The sequence below is a fragment of the Megalops cyprinoides genome, chromosome 24 (assembly GCF_013368585.1).
Source record: "Megalops cyprinoides isolate fMegCyp1 chromosome 24, fMegCyp1.pri, whole genome shotgun sequence".
Lineage (NCBI taxonomy): Eukaryota > Metazoa > Chordata > Actinopteri > Elopiformes > Megalopidae > Megalops > Megalops cyprinoides.
In genome coordinates this window covers 21215465-21234226 of record NC_050606.1, presented here as the reverse complement: position 1 = coordinate 21234226, position 18762 = coordinate 21215465, and the positions used below count along the sequence as shown (strand labels likewise).

The 18762-nt window shown below is 45.7% G+C and overlaps 1 protein-coding gene across 2 annotated transcripts in view; it reads right to left on the bottom strand.

The window, feature by feature from the left end:
* LOC118771115 (microtubule cross-linking factor 1-like) overlaps nt 1-18762 on the bottom strand; it is a 56474-nt gene that overhangs the window by 7782 nt on the left and 29930 nt on the right. For both annotated transcript variants that reach the window (XM_036518996.1, XM_036518995.1), the window contains exons 5-12: nt 16890-18290; nt 11353-11472; nt 10718-10957; nt 8071-8220; nt 5314-5481; nt 2812-3069; nt 925-1284; nt 368-444 (exon numbers count right to left, since the gene is read on the bottom strand). In XM_036518996.1, the coding sequence (XP_036374889.1) occupies nt 368-444; nt 925-1284; nt 2812-3069; nt 5314-5481; nt 8071-8220; nt 10718-10957; nt 11353-11472; nt 16890-18290 (2774 nt within the window). The remainder of the gene's footprint in view (nt 1-367; nt 445-924; nt 1285-2811; nt 3070-5313; nt 5482-8070; nt 8221-10717; nt 10958-11352; nt 11473-16889; nt 18291-18762) is intronic.

Below are 18762 nucleotides of genomic sequence, written 5' to 3'. Positions count from 1 at the left end.
CTGTTATTCCAGTCACTGTCTCATTAAGAGAACAGAAATGTAATCTGTAAAATATTGCAACATTTAAACTTCTTGGTGTGCAAAGGTAATGCCAGTGTGATTCATGGCTTTAGATGCAATGAGAATAGATTGTGTGTGTGTAATGTGAAATAATTCTATTCTCTTAGGTGCACGGTGTTCCTGAGGACCCCTGTCAAACATGAAATCCCACATTATATTTGACACCAACAAATGAACACTGTTTTCATTGATGTTTATTGTTTGGCTGTATTTTTAGGAGTTTTGTGAATTCATAATTTATGGATGTCATGGAATTTTTTTTTGTAGCCTGGCTCATATTTAAGCACCCCCTTCCCAGCGCATGTACCTGAGGAGGTTCCCACCGCTCATTTCTTCCTCCTGGAAAGCTGCCAGGCCCTTTCTGTCCGATTTTTCATTCAGAGCCTGAAAGAAAAGAACAAAGAGCAACATCAGCCACCAGGCTTACAGTTTGGCTCCTAAACTCCATAAATTTGCTTCATATGTGCCTTCTCCTTCATGCAGAGCCTCATCCATTTCAGATCCTTTAATAAAGCTGAGCCTGAGCTGGACATTCAGAAGCTAAAACAGCTGGACTGGGTATGAACCAGAGCCTTTCATTGTTCCAGAAAATTCCATGTTGAGAATTTGTGGTTTCCTAAGCAGCCTTCAGTAAAAAACAGTAAATAAAAGCAATGTGTCTCACCATGTAAGCTGTGAATATCGTACTTTCCCTTTTATGGTGCAGCCATGCATAACCAAGTTTCTGTGCATGTACACTTGATGGGAAATCTTGTTCCATCTCCTGCTATATTTGGTTGCACTGTTTTTCCTGTGGCACTCCAGAGAGGACAGATTAACCAATTAGGGGATGCCCTCACCTCAGATCAGCCAATCAGGGCTCACCTCATTCAGGCATGGGAACCTCTTCTCGCTCTCCAGTCGGGACGGCACGGGCACCTCGCTCTCGCTCAGGGGGTCGAGGGACAGGGCATCCAGGAACAGGCTCTCCATGGGCCGGGGGCCCTCGCTGCCCTTCACTCTGACCGCGGTCGCCCGGCCCTCCAGGGGTGCCTCGGAGTCCGAGTGGGAGCGTGCAGAGAGGGCGGCGGTGAAGGGGGTGGCACCAGCGGTGCAGGGGGATCTGGGGGACCTGGGAGATCTGGGAGCCCGGGGGCTGTCCTGGGGGGAGAAGACCCAGTGACCCCCATCCTTTGCATCTGACGGGGTCCCCTCACTTCGCCGGACGTTCAACTCCCTCTGCAGCTGAGAGATGGAGCATATGGTGCACAGTTCAAATAACAAGCACACAAACACAATCACATGCACTCACAACAGTCTGAACTAAAATGCACCTGGCTAAACATTTCAGCTGAATCATTCTGTCAAATTGTTTTTTTTTTTATCAACGAAAACAGTTGATTCCTATATCAGTGAATCTTATATCAAATATGGAAATGAAGACATGTAAATGACTATTATTCCACTTCACACTTTAGGTAACAGAGAGGTTTACTATACTGTTCTCTGTCTATCTCCTGGCAAAAAACACTTGACTTAAGTCCCAGACAATGGCCACATCATCCCTCTAATCCTCTCGGATTGCATATGAAACATAGACACTTGTGCTCAGGCAATGCTTGTTGGGTATTACTTCTAAAAATGACTTTAGAGTTTCAGGCAGAAAGGGCCTTTCCAAGGCTGACATGCATTCTATTTGCAGTACCTTAATCAGAGAAAATTCAACTGCAGCCCCCACTTTTGATTTAACATTTTCCTTTAACAATTCAATCATTTTTCTTTAATCATTTAATCATCTTTTCTTTTCTTATTTTTCATTTTTCTTCATGTTTCTCAGCACAGACAGATCACAGTGTTGGAGTTTACCCCAGTTTCTGTGGCATGAAGCAGCCCGATGTGCAAACGCACCTTTGGGACAGGACTCTGGACTATCACAGAGCCATCAAGTACAATGTATCTTCTTTATGCTGCATGCCGAGTTGACAGCCTAGCAGCCTGCTTTACAACTTTGTCATAACTTGGATCCATGAGGTCAGATTAGTCCCTGATGACAAGTCCATTCAACACATGACCAGACTTTCATTTTAAAAATCCCTTTCTGGTGTGGTGTTATGTAATGAGCTTATGGTGACCTTTACTGTCACCATATCGGTTAGGTTTATCCAGGCCACACTCAAGCAGGGGTAGCATTTGCTGGACCCCATTTTTGGGGGTGCATTCCATCACTAGGCCCTTCCTGATAAAGAAAATGCTCAAGGTGAATACAACCATGGCAACCGTGGGGTTTGAACTCATTTCCCCCTGATCTAGTCCTCTAAACTGTGCTCTAGAGGTGATCCTATCAGCTTCCATTTAACCCCTGCATTAAGTGTCTGCCATGTGCTCATCTTAGCACTTGGAGTCAGACAGCTGCTCAGGGTTAGGGTTCAGTCAGTGTTCAGGGTTATGCTGTTAGGGTTAGGGTTAGCATGGATTTCTGATTTGATTACCACACAGGTTACACTAGCTACATTGGTGTCAGGATTTAGACACTGACACCTACTGCTCAGCTGAGGTTATTGCAGCTCTTAAAAAAAAAGGACTGTCGCGGAGGTACGGTTTTAAGTAAGTCAACAATGGAAGGCAATGTCGCCACTTAAAGTCAAGACACCAGCTCGATTTGACCCCCATCTCAAGGGACCGGGGTCTTTTGTGTGGCAACCTTTCAGCTGTGCCTTTTGGTTGTGGAGATTAGCCCCCCTGTGGGGACTGCCCGGCGGGTGGGGTTCTTACCCTTTCCATCTTGCGGTGCAGCTCCCTCAGGTGCCAGTCCCAGTCCTGCCGCTCGCGGTCGAAGCGCTCCAGCAGCTCCACCCTCTCGCGGCTCCACCTCTTCTCGCCGTGCTGCAGCCTCCAGCGCAGGTCCAGGGCGGCGTTGTGGCTCTCCGCCAGGAGCCGCCGGTGCTCCTCACGCTCGCGTCTCAGCACCCCCTTCAGGTCGGCCGGCTCCTTGTCGTCCCCCGCCTCCGTCTCTCCCCCCGGCTCCTCCCGCTGTTCGAGCACAATGAATCAAAACAAATCCCCCTCGCTGTTACTGACAGCCTACCATTAGATGCTAAGTGCAAGATTAGGTCAGAAACTAAATTTGTCATTGACCATTCGCTACACATGAAAAATAAATTGCATTTACATTAACATTTATTCATTCGGCAGACACTTTTATCCAAAGTGACTTACAGAGGTAGAGTAGTAGAGTAGGTAGAGTACAACACAACCAAAAAACCATAAGGAGTCAACAATATTAGAAGCACTGCATGACCAGGTTTCAATGGTTGGTCAGGCAAGGTACAAGCTAGCTGGTAAAGCTAACGAGTGCCTTAAACCAGTAGACAAAATTGGAAACAAACAATTTTTTATAGTTTAATAGGAGACAGTTTTGAGAAGTTCATTTAGGTGTTTCAGGTGCTCAGGTGAGAGAGGAAGAGCTGTGTCTTCACATGTTTCCTGAAGGCAGAGAGGGACTGGGCAGAACAGATGGATTGATGGTTGATGGATGGTTATGATGACACACTATTCTGAATAACAGCTGTACATACTTTAAAAATTAGTCTGGATTTATTTATACTCATATACATGCCACTCGTAAGCTCACTGTTTTATCAAGAGGAGCGTAATACGTTTGGCCCACCTGCATCATTTTCATTGGGTCCTTATGTATAATTAGTCAAAAACCGCTGCTTATTTCACGCTGTGTTGGTCCTGGTCGTGAATGCTCTGGGGGCGTCTGCTTCCACTATGAACCCAGATAAACTGTCACACTCAAAATCAGGCAGTTTCAGGCCAGGAGGACCAGACTTTAGTTCATTTTTATGTGCTGAGCTGACTCGCGCCTGGAATGCCAATTGCCCATAAAATTATTTACATTAAAGAGTGGGAGCAGAACGGAATCCAGCAAACCCCCACAGCTCTGGAGCTCCTGTATGCTGGTGCTGTTCTATTACAATCTGCAGCAAATTGCAAACTACAAATGATTAAGGAAAAGCTAAGACAAGTTCTCTATGGGATCAAGCTGTCTGCACCCTGTTTATTAGCACAGCCAAGCTTGTTATGTTGGTGTCCTGTGAATTTCCTCAAAAATATTTCCCTTCAGGCACTTACAGTGACTGTTGATTATTACTGAGGCACTAAGCGCATGAATAAACATTATTATACGCACCTTGAATGCTTACACACATCCTACTGCATTTTCCAGTAGGCTTTGCTCCTTCATTCAAATCTACAACTTTATACACTTGTATACTGTAAACTGTATTCTTCATACAGTGAGTATACTGAGTTCAAGAATCCTTTGATATCCTGCCAGTATCTCATTATCTTTTCAGATGTACATTCAAAAGGCAATCTTAGAAAAATGACCTATTAACTGAAGAGTGGCATTTGTTCAAAAGAGTCTCTTTTTTAAACCTTCTGTTTCTGAATTTAGCTACATCTGAGTGCTGGTTGTCCTTGCCGGCTCCAAAGTGACTCCCGTTCATCCTGTTCTTTGCAGAGTCTGATCTCATCAATGCACGTGGATTGCTCTTTTGGCAGGAAAATAGGCCTTCACTCATTGGCTAAAAGCTGGCGAGAGAATCTTCAGTCTGCCCAATAGAGAGATCCTATCTGCATGTGTACAGATGGGACTTGTCCACTACTGAATGTAACATCCCAGCAGTCAAACAAAAGATAAAAAGCATGCAATCCCGTCTGACCTTTCTCAAGGGTGCTCAAATTCTGTTTTAACTGTCAGAAAATCCACAGTCAAATCAAATAAAGTGTTAAGTATCTGAATGTATGCTGTCTGAGCTGTACGACGAGCTGTTTGTGTGGATCATGTGTATCTATGTGATGCAATTTGAAAATAAAATTTTTCATTCCGTCCCAGTCTGTTCATGCGCAGGTGAGGCATTCCGTGTCAGCTCAGTACGGTTCAAACTGGAGGAATGGATTTCACTTCTTTTCTGAAACTATAACCAGCTCCATAAATGATCCAGTGAAGGGATACTGGTTCTTAACAGTTATTATATACATTTATGCCTAGAAGACACCCTCATCCAGAATGATGTACACAGCTTACATTTTTACATATTATGCATCTAATTGCTTCTAAAGACAGGTTAATTGGCTCACTCTTGGCTATAACAAGAGTTGCCCCACCAGTGGCTACTACGCCACACTACTGCCACAACACACATTTACAGTTCTCTAGTAACGATGGTGGTCAAGGATAAAAAAATGTTACCAAATGCAACGTACCTGATCCAAGCGGCACCTCAGCTCCGCCCACTGCACCTCCCACGCAGCCTTCTCATTGGCGTAGCTCTGCTGGAGCTGCTGGCGGTGCTGCTCCTCCTCCCGGAGCTCCAAGCGGAGGTCTTCCAGCAGCGTCCGCAGCGCTTGCAGAAGCCGCCGGCTGTCACCCACCTGCAGAGGCCAGGGACACACCTGCGGCTCAGCTCCGTCAACCAATCAATCAACAAATCAATCAACCAATCAATCAAACAACCATTCAACCAAACAAATAACAAATCAATCAACCAATAAATTGATCAACCAATCAGCCAACCAGTGAACCAATCTATTAACAAATCAATCAATCTGTCAAAGTATAAATTAATCAATCAACCAAATGAGCATCCAATCAATCAACCCAATCAACCCAATCAACCAACTAACCAACCAACTAACTAAGAAAACAGCCAATCAATCAACCAACCAACCACTTAACCAATCAACTAATCAATTACTCAAGCACACAACCAATAAACCAATCAATTACGCTGTGCTTCTCAAGGCACGTTACATGCTATATGTTATAAAATATAAAATATGCTAGTTCTAATCAACATAATATGAAATGCATGAGTAAAAAATAGCTACTCTATGACTACAGAGAATAAACCTGGAATGCCTGTACCAGAAACAATGACTTGTGTTCACTTAATGGGTGCCTCTGATCAAAGAGGGAGGTCCTGGTTCTGACAGGTAATAATAACAACCGGAAACAGCTCCCTCAGCTCATGCCAGGGCTCAGTGCTGATGGTAAAAGCAGCTATTTCTCTGGAGAGCAGAGAGGAGTCCAGCTGCAGCTCGACTGAAAACTGTGATTGTTCTATCACTCACCTGTATTACCACTTGGGAATGGAGTTATGTTGTGTTACGAATCAGGTGGACTGTACGAATCAGCTGAATAAAATGTGAGGTGCTCATAAATGGATAACAGAACTCCTCTAAAATAATACTGATAGGCTTGTTTCAGTCAGTTCAAGGCCATATACTGTAATATATCTACTATGTTAATATACAGCTTGGTCCAAATGCCATGCCCCAAAGGGAATGAATGATTCATAAAAAATGTGTTTTCTCTCCATGTAAGTTGTAGCTGCGAAATTAACACAAGGTGAGAGAGCGATGTTGTTTCGCACGTCTGGTAGAGACGGTGCTTCACATTGGTCTGCTGCTGTAGAATTTGATCAGCAAAAAATCCAAGAGAGCAACCAATTGATCACAGAGGTGTGGGAAGAATAATTACTCAGTTCAAAAAACAGGAAACACTCAGCCATGATGTATTTCTCCAATAGAAAACTGCTACTAAGTTAATGGCCAACAATTCATTTTTCTAGTATCAATATTCATTAGTTCACGAGAACCCACATTTCCCTGAATGCAATCTGTCTTCTGTGCACAACTTTTAATTAACTGATGTTCATAATGGGTAATTTGTAAAACACTGTACACCATTTTTTTATTGTTGGCTTTAGTGTATAGCACTTACTGTGCAGCTCATGCTAAAACTGCTACAGATTTTTTAAAATGTTCTCACTGTGTCGAGTCTAACTGTACAGCACCTTGAGCCAGGGAAAAGTACTTGATAAATAAAATGTATTACTGTTATTATTAGAATGTATGGATTAACATTCCTGTGAAGCACAAATTTATATAATGCACTGAATCTACTATAGGACTACATACTATACTATACTATACTATACTACTGCACTATAGTATACTGTACTACACTACTATACTATAGGACTAAATATGCTTGGTAAATAAGTTCTGAATTAAATTTATTGCAATTTTTGAATACTAAAATGAATTAAAGTGGAAAGGACGCCAAGTCACTTTCTTGACCATTTCTGGAGATCACATTTCACTGCTTGTGCAAAAATCAAAGCAGCCAACAGGCAGAGCACTTTGGGCTCCTGAATAAAACATCAAGCTCAAAACTGTGTTTTGTTCGTGGGTGACAACCATGCTGCTTTTCATGTGAGGAGAGGCAGCCATGCAGCGTTAGAGCCACCATACAGCCCGCTGCTTAACTTTCCAACACATTCTGGCTTCATAAACAAAACCACCATGAATTAAATATGACAGAGGGGTAGGTAGAACCTGGCTCTACAGCTGCTAATAGCTTATTGTGGAAGACAACAAAGGTACTCTGGTTCTCTGAGTTCTCTGGTTCTCTGGTTCATCTTAACCTTTGTGCAACAACAAAATTATGTGTGAAAGTTTAGGACCGCTAGAACCAAGTTTAGCACGACTAGCCAAACAAAAGCCCAAGCAAGAAATGAAGATAAAACATTACACTAGCTTTAAGGCAAACTGCAGTTAGACTGAAGAGGCTCGTGTTCACAACCTGCGAATGTATTCAACATAATGTTAAAACGTACAGACCAACATAGCACTGTACACAGCAGAGCAATGAACACAGAGTGAAGTAATGCTTTACAGTGCAATGCGGGGTGTAGCTTCATGTAGGGTTGATAGAAACCTCCGGGCATCAATGTCAGCGCTGGTATGATCCCACCTGTCCCCGTGTTCTGAGATGCCGACATCACCTTTACCCACCACTGGTGTTGTGCTGAAGGGGCTGTGCTTAAAGGCTGGTGACAGACTGGAAGCAATGTTGAACCAGGTACAGGTGTGCAAGTGTGTCAGTACCTGGCTCAGGCACTGATGGTGGTGCTAAAACACAGGTACAGGTGTGTGAGAGATGAAGGGTGCCGGTACCTGACTCAGATGCTGCAGCCCCTCTGTGGTGTGTGAGGGAGGTCCCGGGGCGGAGGTGTCCCCAGCTCTGTGGTGCTCCTCTCTCTCCACCTCCCCCTCCACCTGCTCCGCCAGAAGCCCCAGCTCCGGAATGGTGTCCAACACCTCATACTGAAAAGGAGCCATGGCACATTCTGTTACATTATATGCATTTAGCAGACGCTCTTATCCAGAGCAACTTCTATCACAATAGAACATTAGTGTATCCATTCAAATTGCAACATTATTAGCATTTAGCAGACGCTCTGCTCTTACCCAGAGCGACTTACATCAGCTGCAATGTTATCCAATAATATAGGTGGATATTTACTGAGGCAATTTGGGGTTAAGTAGCTTGCCCAAGTGTACAACAGCAGTATCCTAGGGGGGAATCAAAGCGGCAACCTTTTGGTCACGAGTCCTGCTCCTTAACCACTATGCTACACTGTCGCCCCATCAGGTTAACAACACTCCCAGATGCATGAGTGTGACTATTACACTGTTCAAGCCCAACACAACTTGTGCAATCTGACAGAGGTATCCTACAAAACTACAGGCCCTAGAACACAGAATCCAGGAGGAAAATGCTCCAAGAGGAAAATGGCAGTCCACACACTCTCTCAGGCCTCAAAAGGGTCATCTGGACAAAATGAAGACCTCCACAGTAGAGACCTGGTGCTCTTTGGTTTATGGAGCGCTTCTGTGAGCAGCCAACAGCGAGCGGATACTCCTTTCTTTCATATAGGGAAACCTTGCTCTCAGCAGTGCCACTGGATTTGCGTATGTACCTTACTCGTCAAACTCCAGATTTACCAGGCAGTGGAGGACAGGGCAATGGATGCAAACCAACAGACTCCAGATCAGTTGCATTAGCATCCTGAGATTGAAGCTTCTGTGAAATGCTGGCAGCGTTTTGTTCCTTCTGTGTGGGCTGAGGGGGCACAGCACTGATCAGAGAGGTCTGCAGGTTTAAATCATGCCGGGGGGGAGGGGGGGGGGGGCACTGCTACTGAATCCTTAGGCAAGTTATTGACTCTGTAATACCCAGCCGTACAGTGCATGACCACATGGAGCTGGATATGCACAGTATAAATGGTATACAGATGGATGTATGAATGTAATATAGAGCAGGGGGAATAAGTCTTTTATCATTGCTAGATGCATTGCTAGACCCGCATTGTTCTGGAGTTTGTCTAAGGCTCAGTCTTTCAAGGCTGTCATGCCCTGTTCTGTAGGTGTATACCATTTACCTATAAGCCACGGTAGCATTTCTTTTTTTTGTGAACAACCTTTAATTTAAATTACAACTTTGTACATAAATACTGGGAATCACCTTGCATACATGTCTATAATATTTACAAATATTGCATACACTTACATTAACTCATATTGATATACCGATTGCATTGTTTTCATCATACACCTGACTACCTTACAGATCTCTTATCAATTCTAAAAACATTCCAGCGCTCACTAGTTCTGGGTTTGGCTCCGTGTAGCTTGCCGGTAGATCTCTCCATAATAATAATTGAATTCAGATTGGATAACCATGACCTATATGATCGAAGTTCTGGTGATAACCAGGATTGTAAGATGGATTTTTTTGCAGCTGTGAGGGCCGCTAACAGAAATTTGCGATGTGGAACAGACAAGCCTAAACTGACATCATTCAGTAGGAACACAGCAGGGGAAGGGAGAATTTTGGTTTGCAAGATCCCATCGCACTGAAAACAACTGCACTTCAGTAGAGATGCGTGTTTTTGGGAAGAGCACATTAAAGTTGCTCGATAGTTAGTTGTGTCAGTCAAACTGATTAAACTGTATCCAGCTTGTCCTTGTTACAATAAAAAACTACCTACAATAAAAAACTGTTAACATGCTGTACCATGCCAATGTTATCAGTTTAATGTATATCAACCTTAACTTTCACGCTTGCTTCTGGAACTGGGAGTAGGGAGTTTTTCGGTGAAATTATGTTGCGTTGTTTGGTTGTGGTACTCACAAATATGCAATCAGCTTACTATATTTACATATTGCACTGATTGCACAAATATGCATTTCCCGTAATTACAATATGTATGCTCTTGCTATTCCCTATCCCTTGTTTTGCTGAAATAGAACTGTGAATGTTAAAAATCCCATGGGTTGTCAAAAAATATTTACAAATTAAGGTAATTATGTTGATACCAAACATGATTGTCAGGTTAATTATTAATTAAAAATCTTCAGTTATGTGAGTTTTCCTCCTATAGACACTTAGTTTACTGACTGTAATCCTGCAAACAGGCCTTCTCTTTTCAGCAGTGTCCTCCATAGTCTGAACCACAGCTTTTAGCCTGGATGGGCTGGAATGTGGAAGTGCACATTAATGGTCTAAGGAATGACAAGGAACCAAAACACTTTGAGTAACTTACAGCATGGGACAAACCGCACTGCAACATGGATGAAATCACTTACATGTCCTGTATCAAACTGCACTGGAGTGCTGCTTGAGGGGCAGGTTGTGATCAATACTGATATTCAGAGAGAGGTTTGCACTAGGGAATGGTTGAATGGGAATGTGTGTGCAGACTGTTCTCTATTGCCGCCCTTCAGGACACCAGTTGCCACTGCGCCGCATTGGACTCACCTCCGAGAGGGCTCCCTCCGTGCCGGTGTCTGCCCTGCGCGCCAGCCGCCAGTGAGTCAGCAGGGACCGCAGCTTCACGTAAAAGACCACCGTACTGTGCCGAAGGAGGCGGAGCTCCTGCTGAAGCACCGCCCTCTCCTGGACCCATGCAGGCTCCAGGCCACGCCCCTGTAGTTCTAGACCCCGCCCCGGCAGCTCCAGGCTCCTCCCAAGTTCACCTTTCCTGCACTCATCCTCCTGCTGTGGAGACAGAGGGGGGCGTGTTCACCACTAGCCATGCCTCAGCAGCATCTGCCAGTCAAGGCATTTCTGTGGTGTAAACAGGCCACAGGCAAGGATCAAACATATGAAAGACAATCCAATACCGCTTGACGAGTTTTGCAGCGTATTTATCAAGAGTCCCAAAAAGTGTTAATTTAGCTTATTTTATACAGTAGAGTCCCACAGTTTAGAACAGTAGACAGTGGAATTAATGGAAGCAGTCTGTTACTCTTACAGTCTTGTATTTCAGTATTTTCCCCCTGGCTCTCTTGTGTAATCCTTGTTATCTCTTTGTATTGACGCTCTGAAATGCATTCTTGTTTGCTGCCTCTGTTGTCACTGGAGGAGTTGGGGCACAGCTGAGCCATGCCTACCTGAGCTGTGCGGCCAGGGTATCCCTCCTGCTCCTCCAGCCGAATCCTCCGCTCCTGCTCCAGCCGGGCCTGGACCTCCCTTGCTGGGGTACTGGCTTCTGATGCAAGGGTGTCGCGAAGCTGCACACCCCCCACCCCCCACCAGGGAAAGAGACAATATTACTCCAAGCCCGTCATTCCCATTCTCCAGCCACTCTGAGAAGCTCTGGGCATGCTATAGATAGGGAGCAACAGGCTTGGAGCTATTAACTTTCGGACTTAGCCCTTAATTCGCTATGACCAGTCGGCCAACCGGGACACTCTGCGACTCTGCTGTCTACAGGTCACGGCCCCAGTTTTCCCTGCCATGGAGGTCAAAACCTTCATCCAGCTGTGTCTGTGCATTAGCAGACCACATCCAATGTGCTCTTTTGAATCGCTGTCTGAGAGTGGCATTCTACTTTGGCTGGCATTTCTTTCCTCCATTGAAGCGACTGCACAGGAGATTTATAATAGGAGTCCCTTCTGTCTTCATTACCGGAGCAACTCGGGGCATGGCTGTTCATCCACAGGCCCTTTTACTGCACCCAGGCAATTAAGACACTTTGACAAAGAAACATTCTCACTATGAATGTGAGAGGAAATATTTTCCCTCAGGTTTTCACAAAGGAGTATATCATTTTTATGGCAAGGGAGTCAAATATCCTGTTTCTGAAGGACTAAGTTTTCTCCCTTTGTATTTTTTAAATACAATAATCTGTTCCTTATTTTGAATGCTGCTATAAAAAATATACAGTGACAACCCTCAATACCGACATAATGACAATGTCATTTTAAGAGGAATAGCTCCCATATCGACTTGGTCATCTCATCTAGCGCACAGTATTTTCTGAATGTTCTCAGTGTTCTGTGGTGGTTCTGAGTGGTGAATCATCATAGCCTCATGCCTACCTGAGGCACAGTTTTATAGGGAAGCCCACACTGTAAAACCATAATGGCCAAAATCATTCGCAGAAGTGAGGACATTTACTTGTGTGTTATTAAATATTTGTGGAACTGATGTGTGTAACAAATGTAATTATTTATGCATTTGTTGTGAATTAGTTTTGTTTTGTTTTCTTGATAGCTTCATTTGTCTTACTTGCAGATTACAATGGCAATGTTAAAAGTTTTTAAAAAGTTTTAAAATTTTTATAATCAAAGGTTTCAGTATGCATCTTTAAAAGGTCATCTTGTGCATCTTCATGGAGACACCATCAGTTACAATTAATGTTTTGGGTCTTATCAAGACTTCAATGCCTCCTGCGGAGAGAACACCAGGGAAATGGGTTATGCTGGACCTAGCAAACATACGCCAAATAAGGATGATTAAAATCCTGTTGTGTGCAGCCAAACAATTTTCCTAAGTTCTTTTTTTCCTCAACAACCTTCAGTTCCTTTGGTGATTTATATTAATGCAGACCACACACTGTAGTGCAGTGCTGTTCATCACACATCCAATGAACTCTAACAGTAACATACATGAGTCATCTCCATGCTGAGGAGATGAGATTTTTGAAAATTGGTTGTGACAAACATTCCAGCATGCAATGGGTTACTGTGTAACGAAGACCCATAGCAACTGAGGCCCTACAGCCATATCTCTCCGCTTAAAGCAGAACAAAGTATCACATGACATCCACTGGCGAATGGAATGGCTTGAAAGCAAGAGTAAACATATGAATAAACATATTAAATAAAAATCAGTGGGTAAGAGAGTGGAGGCCTGAGGGTGAGAAACAGAACTTAAAGTCGTGGAGAAGTTATGAGGTCATAGCGTTTTCCAGGTGCATGTTGCTGAAGGGACAGCTGGACTTGCTGGGCTGCAGCAGGTGTTTAAGCCTTAAGCTTTTAAATTTAAACTCAGACACCTTGACCTGGGAAGGTCATGGCTATGACTGAAGATGATACAGCAAGCAAGCACATCACTGTCAAGGAGAAGGACCCTGACACAATACTGTAACTGCTCTCTGTACAAATTATTCTGTACTCAGAATTCAGATTCATTCCGTCTTGTCACTGCAGATCAATAGAGAACAGGCCAGGATAATGGGCCTAGATTCATGGCCATCAGTTAATCAATCATATTTCATTACCCTGCCCCCTCCCTTGCCCCTCCCCCCTTCACTCAGATTATGCGTCAGAGAGCGACAAGGCAGGGGGTGCTGTTAAAGGAAGATGGACGAGGCACTGACCTCCACACTTAACCCCTCTGGCCTGCAGTATCTACTGTGTCCAGTGGCCCTCCTGCGCTGGTCAGCCCCCTGACGACCTCCCAGGGTCTCGGGCTCCACCCCACGCTCCTGTCCTAGGCACCACCGTGGCTCATCCCTCTGACCGGACTGCGTGTGTGTGGGCGGGGTCGGGGCAGGGTCAGGAGAAAGGGGTGGGGTTTGAGGATAAAGGGGATGAGGATGAATGAGTGACTTGAGGAACAAAAAAAATGACGGGGGAAAGGGAAACCAAAAAAGCAACAACACCACCACCAACAGCAACAACAACAACAACAACAACAATGGGCAAACAGTAGTCAGCAGGGTCAAATGAAACCGAGAAAGAACAAAATGGAAACCACCAAAAAACTACAACACAAAGAAAAGCGCAAAGAGGAAGACCAACTTAAAGACGATGGCGTAGGAGAGAGATGAGAAGAGGATGAGAACGAGGACAAACAAAACCATAGGCTGAAACAACTGGAGGGAACACAAAGTGGGGGGAAAAAAGGAAGGGGGGGAGAAAAGAACGCAAAACACCGGTTATGAGGCACATGCAATGAAGGATCCGTGAATCAAAACCAAACAGCTGGTGTATCGAGCGTGTCCGAGCCACAGGACATGGGACGCATGCCCCTCTGTCCAGCCATGCAGTTAAAGCAGTTACCAAACGCGGCTTAACTTAGCACCAGCTCCTACCATAGAAACATGCAACATCACTGCCCTTCCACAAGCAGTTATTTCATCTGGAGTAATGTATGATGGGCTGGCTAAAGCCTCCTTGTTTCTTCTAGGGTATAGCTGCAGTGTGGTCGCAAGTTATACCCCGCCAACACCATGATTCATGTTTTTAACTTTCCTAGGTTCAAGCTGGTAAAAAATATCTGAACTTAATCATGGCTACGGAGAATGTATTTAGAATAAAAAACACCTAATCAATATCTGTAAAAAGATTTGAGTTCTTGACTGACTATTGCTCTTTGAGTGTAGGGTAACGACGGTATGGTATCAAAGCCACTAACTCCCCTTAAATGTGGATCCCCTTAAAAAGATGGACATGATGACCTTGTGCCACAAGGACTGCGATTACTCAGACACAGGTACTTGACATTGCGCATGGTGCTGGTGTCTAAATGGGAGATGCTGTGTTTGTGATTATCCAGAGATAGGGTGCTTGAGGCAGAAACATGGTGTTTGAGATTACCCAGAAACACAGCACTTGAGATTAACTCCAGAATATGGTGTTCAAGACAGCCCATCCAAATGTGTTTTCTACCACCCTGAAAGACAGTATTTAAGTCTATTTGAACACACTGTGCTTGCAAGCATCCCGACACAGAGTATTTGAGATTATGTGGTAGTTGGGGAGGTGCAGGGTGATGGGGGGGCAGTGGATGCAGGCGCAGCACCAGTAACAATGGGTGAGGGAGTTGGTGGGGAGGTAGGGGGGTGAGGCATGGAGGTAAGCTGGGTGGTGCTTGGGACAGGATCTCACGAACACCCACCTCTAACTGCTTATCTAGCCTGCTCATATGCCTACTTACAGAGAGTATTACCCATCAATAATTAGCTCCAGATACTTTCTGCACTTGACAACAGATCGAAGAACAGATTACTGACCCCTCGCCTTCACCCCCGACCAATTAATGTTAAATTTTTGATTCTGACACCGGCTCAGTTCTGTTGGTCAGTGCCTTCATCCAGTAATTAACCCCATGGCACTCATGTACCAGGCTAACAAGGTCTGATGATGTGCTTTAATAAAAAGCCAAGCTCAGAATGAAAGGGAAATCAGTGGCATGATAAATGAGGCCGAGAAGCGCTCACAATACACATTTCATCTTTACCAAATGCTATTCATCAGACCTCTCAATGCCAGATAGTCTAATTATTCAGAATTTACGGGACTGTGATTTTTCAATGACACTTGGGCTGTTTTGACTGACGGCAAGCAATCTTAGAGGCATGGGATTCCATCTGTTAGAATGAAAATCAACACAACAGATGCTCACTGGAGGATGTGCTAATCACCAATGACATGCCTAAAATGGTTATGGCTTGATTACGGGTGCTATTTTTTCTGAACCTCACACACAGACAGCTCAGTAATTTGTGGCTGATGTTCTGTTGAATCTTCACTTGGATGTTTCTGGATACAGGAGTCAGAATTTTGAGAAATTTGAATTCAATTTACTTTGGTACGTGCTGCTGATGTCATCATATTTTGGGTGCTATCTAAGAATAGTTTGGTAAACATAAATATTTTATGTAGTATACTATACTACATAAATTAAAACACAAGTGACTGCTTTGTAATGATTAATTTTATCAAATTCTGTGAATGTTTTGTATCACAGTCAAAAAAAAAATGGCATGTAAACCATCCTAATTACAAGTCAAATAAATATACAGTCTGTCAAAAATGAATGACATTGTTTTCATGTAGTTTCATAAATGTAACTATTGTATAGATATTTAGTTATTATGCAATTGTTCTGCAATGCAAATTAGTTGTATGTTAATGTTCTGTAAAGTTACCAGCCAGTCAGCTGCAGGCAGTGTTGGGATACATGGTGAAGCTTGTAAATGTCTGTTTACCCTCACAGAAAACGAGGCATGTGATTACCTTACACATAATTAAATATAATCATTATTTAACTAAACTGTTAGATGAAGAGGTACAACACTTTATCTATAAATGATTCCACCTATCCGTTTACGTGGGGTAGCAGTGTACAACCTGTAAATGTCTAATTTACAGCTCTTAAATCCTCATAAAAGCTTACTTCTATTTTTATGACATGGGAGTAGCTGAATGCCCTTTTAAAAGGGTAACATCGTTAATGAAAAGACCTCAGCTTAGACTGAGGTCAAAAAGGGTGTTTCGCTGAGTGAACTGAAGTGGTGTGTAAAGTGAAGCCCACACGCCTCACAGCAATCAGTATGCAGATGGTAGCCTTCATCACCCCATCACTCCACTATGATGATAAGTGCCTATTTCAGGGCACTGCTAAATCCATTCACACTCCTGTCTGTTGGTCCTCCTCTCAAAATGAGTGCTGGATAAGTGGCAGACGAGGTTTCGTCATGGAAACTGACCCTCTCCAAACAAGAATCCACGCCAAACAAATAACCTATATTTCCTCACAAGCAAGCAACTTGGGTCTCAAACTGATGAGCTATTGGTTTCAGAAGGCATTATGATTTGCTGTACTGATGAACAAAAAAATGTAATTGATAAAAAGAAGCTGTGAGTTGCTGTGTCTCAATGCAGCAGACCAGCAGCAGGTGAAAAGAGCGTCTCACCTGGAGGTCTGCGACAAGGTCCCTTCCCAGGGTTCCGATGGGTGAGTCACGGGACATGGAGGTGACCCCCGAGAGGAAGCTGCTGGACTCGGTGAGGTGGGGCATGGGCGAGAGGTCATCGCCGTGCTCCCGTAGGCCGTCGCCGAGGCGCTCCACCTTCTCCATGAAGATGTGCAGCTCGGTCCGGAAGGCCCGCATGCGCATGTTGATAGCGTCCAGCACCTGGGGCTCGGTCCCGGCGCCGCCAGCGCTGCCGGACTCACCGTCGCCTGGGAAGTCCACCCCCAACGCCTCACTGCCTGACACCACCAGCCGGCCGTCGTACACCAGGCTGTCGGTGTCGGTGATGAGGCGGTCCACTGTCCGGCCCAGGCGCTCCGCCTCCCGCTTCACGCTGGCCAGCGTCTCCGCGTCCTCCCTCTTGCGCTGGGCCAGCTCCCCGGGGCTCAGCTGGCTGATCTCCGAGGGCTTCCCACTGCCGAACCCCGATGTCTTCTCGAAGAGGTCCTCCGAGTCGCTCTCGCCGCCCACTGGGCCCTCCCTCTTGGGGTGCGGGGGCGGAGGCAGGGGCGGGGGCGGCGGCAGGCCCTCGTCCTCGCTCTCCCTCTTGCCGACGTCGCTCTCGGCGTCGCTGTCCCGGGGGCTGGCCGCGTGGACGCCCAGGTGCGAGGCCAGGTCGCAGCGTTGCACGTTGGAGATGAGCACGCGGTTCTCGTACTGCAGCTTCATCACCTTCCCGCTCAGCTCGTTGATCTGCAGCCGGGCAGCCTTCAGCTCCTCCTGCAGAGGCAGCCCCGCAGACCCGGGGCTCCCGGCCCCGCCGTTCCCCGCTCCGCTACCCCCTGCCGGCCTGGAGGACCCCTCGTCCTCCGGGCCCGGGCCAAACTTGAAGCGGTTGAGCTCGGAGGTCAGCTGCTTGTTGTGGTCCTCAATCTCCGAGATGGAGCGCCGGAGGAGCTCCGCCTCCTCCTCCACGAACTGCAGGTGGCGCCGCAGCTCGGCCCCGGACTCCAGGCCGTCGCCGTACGGGGAGGTGGGGACGCTGGACAGGGGCTCCCTCCCCAGGCAGTCCCTCTCGTACTGGATGCGGATGTCCTCGTTCTCCGCCCGCAGGCCACGGTTCTCCACCTCCAGCTCCACGATCTTCCTCCCCAGGATATTGGCCTCCTCCTCCACCAGCTTGAGCCGCAGCCTCAGCTCTGCCTCCCGGGTACTGTGAGGGCCGCCGCCACTGTCCGCTGCCGGCAGTGGGCTGTCCACGTCGCCGTAAACCGACTTGTACTTCTGCAGCTCCTGCTCCAGCTCGTCCTTCTCTCGGCCCAGCTTGGCCATCTTCTTGCGCATCAGGGCTGACTCCTCCTTGGCAAACTGCAGTTGGCACCTGAGGTCTGCGCTGTCCTCCTGCAGGGACGGGGAACGCGGGGGGGGGGGTTTCTCTGTGAGAACCAGGGACAACAATAGGACCACAAACTGCATACTGACCTCAGTCAGCCTAGACCAGATGGCCATTGGGAAAGGGACACAGGCTATGAACGTAAGTCATTAAAAAGTGAGGGCCTATCTGATCAGATTTTGGCTGTCCCATACCACATCTACAGTACTAATGAGGGAGTAAGATGTATCTCTTTAAGTGGGAAAGTGTAAAACTGTCTTGTTAGCCATATTTGCTATGTGGGCATCCCATAATTTACAAGTGGTTCCTGCCACTGAGTGTGAAAAACCCTGCCTGATGGGATTCATTTCCTGCTGTATAGCATGGAAAAAATGAGGCATATCCTGATGTCTTCATATTCAGTATGCTGCATTTGTTGGTTTTGCTGATGCCCGTATCCTGGCAGACTTACACAGCCTACGTGTTTCTACATATCATCAA